Source organism: Centrocercus urophasianus, unplaced genomic scaffold (genome assembly GCF_019232065.1).
Source record: "Centrocercus urophasianus isolate 14NV4802_14NV808 unplaced genomic scaffold, USGS_Curo_1.0 seq_25, whole genome shotgun sequence".
NCBI lineage: Eukaryota > Metazoa > Chordata > Aves > Galliformes > Phasianidae > Centrocercus > Centrocercus urophasianus.
Window position 1 is genome coordinate 2433520 of NW_024884811.1, and position 12375 is coordinate 2445894.

Sequence of the window (12375 nt, forward strand, 5' to 3'; positions counted from 1 at the left end):
AGTGGGGTGGTGGGGTGTGAGTAAATGACTGAGTGGTGCTGATCTGCCTGTCAGGTTAAACCACAACAAGCGATGAAGATATTTCTCAAATTTTAAGATTTTGTGATTAATAGTTAAACTTTTACATTTTTTATGACAATATATAAGTAAGAGAAGAAAATGGTTTGAGAAATAATTACCTTTTTCCACATTTTCTTTTTTTTCAGCACAGAGACATTCTACCCTTGATGTTTTTAAGAAGCTGAAAACTCCACCTACTTTCTTTGCTGCAGCTAGACTTTCTACTATGCTGAATGGAAGTGATGAAGTCTATGCAAACTGCATGCTAGTAGACCAAGTAAGTTTATGTTTGGACTTAAAGGTAAAGGTGAAAAGGTGAAGTCAGTGTCCTTTGGTTGATAAGGAACATTGTGCCTCTGGTGCTCCTGACCGAGGGTTTGTGCTTCTCATTCATCAGCAGCACTGGAGATTGTGTCCAGACCAATTTGTGTTGTAGATCATCATATTGCACCTGAAATCCATCTCTGTGATCACATTTAAGTATCATAACTTGGGGAAGAGGGACTAGTCCAACCTTAGTCATTGTGTACAGTTAAAAAGCTGCAACATTTTGATGGCATGCAGCTGTGGCTTTCATGATGGTTGAACTGATGTATTTGTTATGTTCTGTGGACTCTCTCTGGTTAAAATCTTGAATGTAGGAATAAGAAATGATAAGGTTGAAATATTAGAAGAAAGCTTTATCTGCCTGAAACAGAAGTACTGCATACACTGAAGGCCCAGGTCTTTGTTACAGCTGAGATAGAAGTTTCAGCTGGAGGACTGCATATTCAAAATACACTTAGCATTACTGAGAGTTTCACAAAATAATGACCTAGCAGAGAGCAGACAGCAAGGTCTGTTCATGCATATGCACAACCCCTAGTTTTAGCAATATCCTGCTGTAAGGAGAGAGCAGCAGAAATGCAAATATTATCTGACTGTATTGCTTTGAGACTTTCGGCTTGGTTTATTGCCCTCTGTCAGCTCAATGCATAGCCATATTCAACCTCATTAAATTGCTGTTTGGAGTGATATTCCCTTTGAGTGCTGCTCATCTAGAGCTGCTGCTTTTGTCTGCAGCTGCCATAGGGAATCCCTCTGCTGTGAAGTGGGAACAGTGCCCAAAGGGAATAACTTTGAAGGGAGGAGCAGCTGCATGAACCCCAGGAGAAGAAATGTACTTTCACACATCTCATTTGTGCAGCACCACAGAAATACCTGAGTAGAAATATGGACTGCTGTAAAAATGTCAGCAGTTCTTTCTGTATTTTATGATGAGAAACATAGTTATGATCAGGATGAAAACACGTCTCAAGTGGAGCTGGAGAGGAGGAAGGCAGCAGTCTGAAAATCCAGGGTTTCCTTCACTCCTTTCTTTTTGCTTGCGTATCCAGGTGCTTTTTGAAGGTCATTTTCACGGGCTGAGTGACAAATCATTATTATTCAGCATCTGACTAGACAGTAGTAGTGTCTAAAAGACTGACGCTGATTCCATAGAGTTGATAGGAGATTTCAACCTGTATTTAATAAAAAGTTAGTAATTTCTAGCCAGAGTTTAAATCCCAATTCTTGTACCTGAGTAAACATGATTCTTAAGTGCGTTCCTTAGTTTTTGTGCAAGCAGAAGGATGTTTTATGCTTGCAACTGCTAATGACAAAAAAGAAAGATTACTTTCCCTTTATTCCATGGACAACCTCTGCTCCAGGCTGTAACATTTGTTACAAAGCTTGGAGGGCCAGTGCTGGGGAAAAAAAAAAAAAAAAGCCGTAATGTGTAGGCTGAGTTTTCCAATTAAATCACACAATTTTCCCCATACTAATGTGTTATAAATATTTTTTGCTTGACCTGAAGATTTTTTTTAAATACAAACTATAAATGTGATTTGATATATTTAACCAAGTCACAGATATGAGAGAGAATTCAATTAGACTTGCAAATATTAATTTGTTACTGCTGCTATTATGGAAAAGGTAATGCAAAGTCTAATAATTCTTAAGCCGTATAACTTGTTTTCAGTTTACATGCTGTGAAAAGTAATAGATAAAAAGGCAAATCATATAATAATGAGTAATGTTCAAATAATATGTTCCTTGCTCTTTGATGATGCGTCTTGTTACTGTGTTTTACCAGCATTTGCTTTTTCTCTGCAGGCTGAAGATTTAAAAATGAACTACATTCATGGAGATAGTATTAGCAGCGAAATGTGTCTGAATCCCGCCAGCTCAGCCGCAGTAGCAAAGAGCTCTTCATCTCATTCCCTTGAGGAGAATGACCAGTGTAGATGTGATCCAAATGAAGGAAATCGGATGTCAGTGAAAAATGAAGGAAATGCAGGCTTAAGACCTACTGTTTCACCTTCTGATCTGCATGAAGCAGATTCTTACCTTCCATTCAAGACAAATGAGTTTATTAAGGAGCAGAGCCAACTTCATGCTGTTATGAAAAAGAAAAGGTATGGAACTGACCTGATATTACAGCCAGAGTTAGAATTATTTCTGATAACCTTTTGTTTCAAAGGGTGAAGCAGAATCTGAGATAATAAATGTTTTTATCAAAGTAAAATTACAATTTTCAACCACAGATATTTGACTTAATGATCTGTTTTTGTATGGTAGCTACAGTTCTTTTTTTAAAAAAAGGGAACGCTTAAGTAAATTAATTTTAATGCAAATGTATACTTTCTTTTTTAATCTTTTTTTTTCTATGCATGTATTCTTCAAAAAACAAAAATCAGCTCTTTACTGTAAGAATTTCCATTGTGCCATTTTTGCCAGAAATTGCAATTTCACCCCCACTTTTCTGCATTTATATTTACCGTTAAGGAAATGTTTCAAAATCTAATTCTGTGGATATATTTTCTTTCTTAGCGCTGATCGCATATACTTTTTTTTTTCCTCAGAAGATAGAATACACAGTACAGCTCCTGTCTCCAGCAGGCTCAGACTTTTTTTCTGCTCTTCTGCTGGTATAAAACTCTGAGGCAGATTTCTGAGGGCACTCCCTTAGGTGGCTTTAGATTATGGTAGGAACTAAATGTCTTTAGGAAGGCAGAGAGGGTCTTGAAGGAGAAATTGTTATTTTTGTTGTTAACAAGTAGTTAATTCCCTAGGGAAAGAAAAAGAGAGGGGGGAAAGAAAATGACAACAACAGTAAACAAGCTTTTTGGCTTCTTCTGAGTAGAAGAGACCTGAAATCGGTTTCTTCTTGCACAGAAGAAATTGGGAACTGTCTCCTATTGTCCAGGAGCACTTGGGCTAACTGGAATTAGAGCACTACATTTACATAAAAGCACTTGTAAAGGAAGCAGTAATGTCTGTTCATCATTGTTGATTAAAGTAATCAAAAGCATTTCCTGTATCAAAACTTTGCTTTCCTTAAGTAACTGTGAAGTCCTACCAGGAGGAATGTTTTTCCACAGATAACACAACACATATTAGGCTAAAAGTGCTTCTTTCCCACCAGCTCTTTTCTTTTAACTAGCTATGATGGTAATGCATAGAATACTATAAATGACCTTCTTCTGCCTCTCTGAAATAAACACTTTTTATTCTGTACTTTTAAAATATTTTCAACTTTTTAAGGTCTATATAAGCTTTATGAGCTTATTTCAGTTTTCAGAGAGATTTGATTTACCTTTATAAATGAACTGTAAGTGATCAAGTATTATACATAAAATGAGAATATTAGTATCTATTTTCAGTGTCTTCTTCCTCGAGGTGTCTGAGGTAATGTGGCAGGCTAGCAGATCTTTCAAACATCTTTTTATGTCAGAAATTGTATTAGTAGGTTTGTCTTTAACAAAGTGAATTGTAGTGGTGTGGGAAGGAATTGTGCTAATATTCCTGGTAGAAACTCTGGCTATTTACAAATACTGCACATTATTTAAAGTTTTATGTTGCAAGGCTGGAATGTTATTCCAGGGAGTCAACCAGTCATTTAATTCATACAGACCATGAACTCACATACACATTCACTGTGACTCATAGGATTTGTCACAGTCTGATGCCGCTGGAAAGCGTTATGGTCCTGTTCTCTACCAGAACCTCTGCCACTCAGTAAATCTCTAGATATCTGATGTGTTGATCCCTGATGTTAGGGATTTTTTCAGCCCATTTATAGAATCACAGAATGGTTGGTGTTAGAAGGAACCTTAAAGATAATCTTTTTCAGCTGCCATGGACAGAGACATTGCCCACTAGCTCAGGTTGATTGAAGTCCCATTTACCTGGCCTTGAACACATGCAGGGATGGAGCATCCCCAGCTTCTCTGGGCAGTCTGTTTCAATGTCTCATCACCTGTATATATCTATGTGTTTTTATGTTTTTAAAAGTATAGGTCTTGAAATTAACCTCATAAACTATTTCATATTCTCCTTCATACATTTTAACTTCCTCTTCCATCCTCCATCTGTTCACAACTGTAGAAGACTCTTGTGAATTGCCACATCATATATTTTAAATAAACACACATGCACGCACATATAATGAGAAAAGCCACGTGTGTGTACTTACCTTTCTATTAAATATGAATTAGTTGTCTAAGTTCTCTGTGTTGTGTATGTAGAGAGGTGTGAAACAAAACACTCGCCTTTAAGAGTGATGCCTGCCATGGGTCTGAACATTATCCCAGAGGTGGCTGACTGTGGTGGGGTCCTACAGGGGGTCAGCAATGTAAACATCTGCACTGCAGATCTACAGGGTCAGGACAAGTGAGTCCTGTGCAGGGTGACGGAGTACCATGTCCCCCAGAAGTCTGTCTTGGGACCAGTGCTCTTTAACATCTTTATCAATGACATTGATGATGGAATCGAGTGCACCCTCAGCAAGTCTGCTGATGACACCAAGCTGAGTGGTGCGCTTGACACAATGGAAGGAAAGGATGCCATTCAGAGGGACTGAAAGGTAGGCTTGAAAGATGGGCCCAGGTGAACCTAATGAGGTTCAACATAACAAAGTGCCAGGTTTTGCACTTGGGCCGGAGGAATCCAAGGCATTATACGGACTGGAAGGAGCAGTCCTGGAGAGCAGCCTTGCAGAGAAGGAGCTGGGAATCCTGATGGATGAAAAGCTGTGATTCATGACCAGGTGACTGGAAACGTGAGAGGGCACTCAGAGCATGACTTGACAGTGTGGTGGTAGCTTGGGTTGTCACTTATTAGCAGGGCATACGGAGGTATTGCATGTTGCACTGAGACTGATTCCTAGAGCATATATTAATTAAATACTGTGTTGTCTGCTTCAGTTCAAGTCTTGATGACCTTGAAGTAAACAGCAGAAGTGAAAGTGTTTCGGACAGATCCAATATACCCTACCCTCTTCTTGAACATCCGGAGGTGAAGGCTTGTAGCAGAGATGGATTAGACCCTTGTGAGACGAGCATCAGCCGGACGGAATCACTGCCCTTATCTATCAGTCCACAGCCCAAGGTATTCAATGCTGTTTTGGTTTGGGTTGTCTTCCTGTTACGTCAGTCACTGAAAATATATGAGGAAGTATCTGCATCTTAAAGGGAAAAATCATTTCCCAGGTGAAAGTCACAGGTGCTAGTCTGTTTAGGGAGCAGCATGGGTGGGGGTGTTCCTGGTTGTTGGCAGGCTTGACAGCAGCCCATGGAATGGACCACTGGAGAGTTGCTTCAGCTTTGGAAAAAAACATCATTTATTGGAAGTGTTTCAAAGGAAATAGATCAGGTTTAGTGAATCAGCATTTTCTAATAAAAAAAGTTAGAAAATATTTAACCAGCTGCAGTAATGTGAAAAGGCAACAGGATAAAACCGATCTGCTGCTGCTTGTTTTAAAGCAGTTGCCAGACGCCAGGAGAATCAGCTGAGTTTTGTACAATGAACAGTGCAAATCTCTCCTCCTGATTATAATTTCCAAAACATTCTGTCTGCTTTGTTTTCTTTAGACCCTGATGCCATTTCTGGGAACTTCAGACATGCATGCAGTTATTTTATATTCAGAGGGATTTTTTATATTTTATTAGACAAGCATCTTACCAAAGTTTAGTTTTATCTGAACTTCAGCAAATAATTACATTAAGGAAGAAAAAAGTCCTGCTCAAACAGTCGATTTTGTTAGGGCTACTTTCAAAGGCAGTAAGCAGTTTAGGAGTAGCCTCTTGAAATTTAAATGATGTATTGAAAAATCATGGCGAGTTCCTTTCAAGCTATATCACTGACATAATTAGGAATCAGAATGTCTTTTCAAGTACAGTCCAAAAAAAAGCAGCAGGAAGAGAGAGAGAGAAGATGACTGTTTTCTTATCACTAATTGCCCTGATAAGGTGTTAGCCTGTTTGAAATGTTCTTGTAGTATTAAAACACAAAGAATTAATGACCTCCATAGTAAGAGGACATAACTTTGTCATCAGATATAATGGTGCACAAAATTAGCTGAATGCTTCTTGCCATGAAACTGGAGGAAAATGTAAGCTTTTTCTTAGTCTGACCTAAAAGCAAAAATTATTTCATGAAATATGCTAAAATTTTTCATGACAAAATTACGACAGGCTGTGTAAGAATTCAAGTGAAGTACTCGGTAATTGTACTTAAATTTAAAGCTTTACTAAAAGCAAGTTATGTATGAAATCAGCTGTCTCTTCCAGAAATTCTGCCACTTCTATTTGTGTTTATTTTGGTTCTACTGGTGAAGAATTTCAAATCAATACAGGTTCTTACCTGCTGCAATTTCTTGCAGGAATGCTCACCCTCTGGAATTCGGTCACGCTCGTATTCCTGTTCCTCCCCCAAAGATTCATTGGGAAGACCTCGCATTCCTCAGGACTTCACAGTTGGTGATTCAGGTGAAGGTCAGTGCCAGCTCTACTCTGTGTTTGAATATGTGCAGCCCCATCTCATGTTTACGTGCTTCAACCCAGTGCTGACCTCTTTACTGAGGCCTACCCTCCTTCTGGTAGTTGCATGCCCAAAGTCTGTGAAAGTGCAGATCACAGAGTCACAGAATAATAGAATCACAGAATCACAAGAATCACCAAGGTTGGAAAAGACCTTCAAGATCATCCAGTCCAACCATCCACCGGTGCCTGTGGAAGAGTGGATTAGTTGCCCTTAGGTACCCCTACCATATTCCATTGCTCTTCTGCCATGTCCTGCTTCATCACACCACCCATAGAAGCTAATCCTTGGGAGGACATAAGATTTGTGACAATGAGAGTGCTTAGTCATAAAAAGTAATGCAGACGAGAGTAATAATCTTCTTTTCCTAAGAGCCTTACCCTAACCTGCTGTGTGCCCTGTGAAAACTGCAAGGATGCTAAGGATGGGCAGAAATTCCTTGGGGGAATGGGTGGTCCCAGCTTCACTTAGACCCTGAAGAATGTCTAAAAGTGGTGGAGGTGCTGTGGACTCAGTCCACTTCCGATCACTTCACTTCCTGTGTTGCAGAAAACGAATTCCTTTTACTGTAATTTCTTCTGTATTGTTTCTAACATGTTTTATTTTAAGATACATAGTAAAACTTCAAAACTTCAGATTGTCTTGTGAGGAGGATTATCTACTGCAGCATGTAGCTGCATTGTATTTTGCCACTTCACCTATGTGTTTGCAATCGTTTGTATCCAGCAGTTTAGTGAGAAGTCTCTGTAAAAGCAAAGAAGTAAACAAGGAGAATCTGTCATGGAAATATGAGATGACTGATAAGCAAAACACTGCAACATGTGTGCTTGGACTTAAAACCAAGCTCTTTTGACCTCCTTCCCAAAGGGACTCTTGGTGTCATAGACCATTAAATTTCATTCTGACATCGTTACCTGCTCCAACCTGATTCAGGCTTGAGTTCGTGTCCCTTTCATTCTTTTCTCTTTTCCCCCTAAGTCAATCTGTGCTGGGCATTCCCCTGTATTGTGTAAACCTCCTTGCCGTGCTTTTGAAACAGTCCTCTGTGCAGCACAACAGGCATGTGCTGCACCACCAGCTGCTGGCAGTGAGGGACACAAATGCCTGAAACTCTCCCTGACCTCTGCAGGCTGTAGCAGAGCTGTGTCTGGATTCCTTCAGGCATCTGCTTTCTAGAAACCTGCCCCATCCCTCTGCCCAGCTGCCAGTGCTGGGGGTGTCTCGCTTAGGGCTCAGCTGGGAAAGCACAGAAAAACCCTGCACTGTAGTGAGGTAAACACCAAAGCACAGTGGCAGAAGGCTTATCTTTCTCAAAATGAGTACAAGGAAAAAGTGGGAAGCCGTGGGAAACCGTCTGTTTTTGATGGAAACTTTTCAATACACTGAGCTTGAGAACAACTACTTGCTTTTATTTGAGAAGATATCAGCAGGCTGTAACAGTAAAGGATTTGTCCCTGCTCTGTAGATGGTGTTCCCATGAACAGTGGCCGGTCCCTCCTTCAGGCTCTCTCACTCTCTAAGTCAGTGTCCCTGCTCCACCCCTGTAGTAAGTACCAAGATGACAACCCTGTGGCGCTGTTATGCATGAGTCTGTCTTCATCTCCCTCAGGCATGTGGCCTTTGTGTTTTCAGAAAGCATCCTGTTGCACAGGTTTTGTTTGGCAGCTTAGTGAAATGCTATTCTGGTCTCATGGCTTCTTTGATAAGTGTTCCAGCTCTAACTAACATGAAGTGTATGTCTGCCTGAAGACAAACTGACTTCGTGCAGTGCGTTCACGTTTGTGTCTAACTTTAAACATGGCGCAGTCTAACGCTTCAAGTTAGATTTGGCAGTACCTTTGTAATACTTCCAAGCAGTCTCTGCAAAAGTAAATGACTTCCAGAATGGAAATAGTAGAGGGGGCTCTAATTTTTCAAAGCAACCCAGAATACTGATCTATCTCCATCTATTACCTACTTATTGCTTTTTAGACATTTTGTTGAAAAGTGTCTTCATGAGATCTCGTCAGTCTTTCCAGGATGTAAACTTGTAATATATCACCCAGTTTTTGCAGAACATAGGCTAGTAATATTCTTCTGTATAGAAGGGGATTTTAAAAAGTGGCTCTAGATAAAGCTGCATTTGTGAATGTTAGAAGAATATAATTAAGATATATTATGACAGATTAGTTAAAAAACAAATGGCAGTACAAATGGTTCAAGTCTGACTTGTCAAGTAAAACGAAATAAATTTTCTAGTTCTTAAGAACAGACTGTTTGTAGAAACTGGCATTTGCAGGTGTCCATTTCAGTTCTCACAAGTTCTGTCTGCTAACCATGGCTCAGTAGGACATGGTGTAGGAAAAGCTGCCTCTAACGTATTTATTTTTTTGCTTCCCTAATTTTCAAGTGATGTTGCAATTGGTTAATGACAAGCTTATGATCTGATGAAGGTTGAGTGTTTCCCCTGAGCATGATGACTTCCTCACGTGAGTGTTGGTTAACTGCTTGTGTCTTGCAGAACGAGCGTACAGCTTGCCCGAGCACTCCCGAGAGAAAAGGTAGGGGCTTGTTGTACATGTGTGTCCCAGCTCCAGTAACACTCTATATAGGTGCACACCTGATGAGCGAAGCAGGCACCTGTCAGGTCATCTGCACGCACAGGCCTACGTTCTGCACAGAGCTCAGCCCCTGGCTCCTTGTTTCTGGGCTCACTGTGATGTGCATGTCCCACAGTGCCACAGAATTTGCTCAGGGGGAACAATCTGAGGAGGCAGCCAAATTACTTCAAGGAATGCAAAGAAGTGTTTACTGATAGGCATGACAAGTAACACATCGCACAGTCTGTGCACTACGTGGTCTAACGTGCAGTCATGGAATGGCTTGGGTTGGAAGGGACCTTAGAGACCATCTGCTTTTAACCCTCCTGCCATGGGAAGTGTTGCCTCCCTAGTCAGTTTGCCCAGAGCCCCTCCTGTACTTTAGTAGTATTTATTTTTATAAAAAGCATTTATAATCTTCTTAACAACGAAAATAAAAAAAAACAGAATTGAACACTGTAGTTGTAAATGTTAGGCAACCACCATCCAGATTTTGCTTTTTTTCCATTGGGATGAGTTTTCTTGCTGGTCTGTGTTCTAGGATTCAGGAGGAAGAATGGGATAAGTATATTGTACCTTCAAAAACAGAGTCTGAAAAATACAAAGTGAGTCGAACTTTCAGCTTTCTGATGAATAGAATGACTAGCACACGGAATAAGTACAAGGTAATTTGAGATTTATGTATGTACTATTTATTACTTATGATGCTATGATTGTGTGATTTGTAGATGAGAATCTAAATTTTTACATAAAGATAGATCATTGTTTATTACAAAAGCACAAAATAAGGAGAACTTCAATCTTTATCTTTTAATTTTAAAATACATGCAGAATGTCCTGAAAGGGCATTCATACTAGAAGAACAGCTTTTCTTTTAAACAGTAGCTTTAGCCAAATTACATCAAAGGTTACTGTTTGCCATTTTTTCATATTATGAATAATCTGATTTGACTCCTTCTTGAAGTAGAAATATCTGAATTGCTTTTAACAAATAATTTTACCTATTAAATAAAAGTTATGGTCTTGTTCTTCCAATTGCTCCTGCAAGTGCTCAGCTCTGTAACTTCTACGTTGGCACTTAATCAGTTACATTTTCTTAATTTGATGTTAACAAGGCTTCTTGAATGAATAAGTATTGCTTAACATTAAAGAGTTAACATTAAAGATACAAGGCCTTCACAGCCAGACACATCTACTGTGATATGTAGATTAAAACATTTGTGGGTTAATTTTGCGGTACCTGAAATGTAGATTAATGAATGGCATCAGCAGCTTTAGAGGTGGATTTGGCCTGTTGCATTCTCCTGTGTCCCAGGATATTATGAAATATGTGGATGTGAAGATGGCAAACTGCTGCTGCAGTGATCCCTTTGAACATGGCAGAGCTGGCTGTGCATATGCATGTCCAGTCCAGCAGCCATGCATAAGAGTGTGTCTGTGTGGTCTCCTAAATAATGATGCCAAAAATGCTCAGAGGAATGTGTACTCACACCAACAGAAGTGCTGTAAAAATAGGCAAAAATTATTAAATTCATTAATGTTGTTAATTAATAGTTTATTTTATAGCTTTTATTGCATATGCATGAGTTTGCATGGATTTCACAAGGAGATGCAAACACTGACACTTGTTTGGTTGTGTGTGGCCAGTCGGTAAGACTTCATAAATTTTGTTTTCTGGCTCTTTTGTTTTTGCAGGCTTATAACTGCCAGTCTTCCTTGCTAAAGTTTGCTGGCCTAACTGTCAGTGTAAGCAATGCTATTAATGATGTTAGATATAATAATATAGTATACTGTTTTAGGTCTTTCAGTACAGGAAATAAATGTTTCAAAATGTTTTGCTCTTAAAAAGAGAACACTGTTGTGTTTTTAAGGTTGAATCACTTTATTTTCTTTACTAATACTCCCCCTCTTTTTCCTGTCCCCCTCCCCCTTTTTTCCTGCTTGTGCTATTGGGGATGAAGACAAAAAATAAAGATACCAAAGACAAAGAGAAGCTGAACAGGCATAATTTTATAAATGGAACCTTCTCTGGAGTTATGCCATGTATGGCCTGTGAAAAGGCCCTCCTAGGAAAAGAATCATTGCAGTGCTCTTGTAAGTAGTCAGTGGTTTTCATGTATGAATTTGCAGTGCTCTGAAACCTGCTTGGAGATCCTGGTTCAGCATTCTGTTTTAAAACAAGCCTTGCCTGGATTTGGAAGTACCTATTTTATGTAATGGGCTGAGTTGGGCAGGGGAGGGTGGGGAGGTAAAGCAGGTGGCAGCTTCAGAAGGGACAGTGGGCATCTTCTAGCCCAGTACAACAGGCTCCTTCCCAGCCAGGGGCAGTAGCTTGGAGCAACGTCCAGGCTATTTTAGTAAAGGGGCCTGAAGGAGGAAGTGTAGTGAAACTGCGGAGTTAACATCATCTGCAGTCTGAGACCCGTGTTCTACATCAAGCTTTGAAATCTACTTCTCTTTCAGATTGCAGTGTGATTGTGCATAAGAACTGTAAGGACTGTATCCCTGTGTGCACTAAGGTAACTTCCTCTACCACGCTATTCTTATTAGATTTGCTTTCTGTGGGTTCTAGAAAAAATGGTGAAGGGAAAAAAATGTATAGGAAATTTCCCCAGACCAAGTGTCTATATGCAAGGCATTACAAGGGTATGGAAAAATTTTGTGTGAGCATCATCAAGCACTGTGCTTGAACAAGAATTTCTGGAAGAGGGTAAGGAATGAGTATGAAGAGTTACTTGTATTTTTGAAAAATTACAAGGACAAGATGAGTAATGGTGTGCCTTGAGGGTACTTAAAGGCTCAGCTGAGGAAGCTAGTGGGGATGATTGCCAAGTTGCTTTCCATCATGTATCGGTATTCCTGGTTCCAGAGATTGGAGGCTTGCCAGTTTGATTCT

The 12375-nt window shown here is 39.7% G+C and overlaps 1 protein-coding gene across 9 annotated transcripts in view; it reads left to right on the forward strand.

Moving 5' to 3' along the window:
• ARHGEF28 (Rho guanine nucleotide exchange factor 28) overlaps positions 1-12375 on the forward strand; it is a 127349-nt gene that overhangs the window by 71747 nt on the left and 43227 nt on the right. For 7 of the 9 annotated variants that reach the window (XM_042825669.1, XM_042825668.1, XM_042825674.1 and 4 more), the window contains 9 exons: positions 207-337; positions 2194-2495; positions 5286-5469; positions 6743-6854; positions 8366-8446; positions 9401-9440; positions 10021-10144; positions 11441-11573; positions 11943-11998. In XM_042825669.1, coding sequence (XP_042681603.1) covers positions 207-337; positions 2194-2495; positions 5286-5469; positions 6743-6854; positions 8366-8446; positions 9401-9440; positions 10021-10144; positions 11441-11573; positions 11943-11998 — 1163 coding nt within the window. The remainder of the gene's footprint in view (positions 1-206; positions 338-2193; positions 2496-5285; positions 5470-6742; positions 6855-8365; positions 8447-9400; positions 9441-10020; positions 10145-11440; positions 11574-11942; positions 11999-12375) is intronic. The other 2 variants (XM_042825670.1, XM_042825676.1) reach the window with 1 other exon arrangement.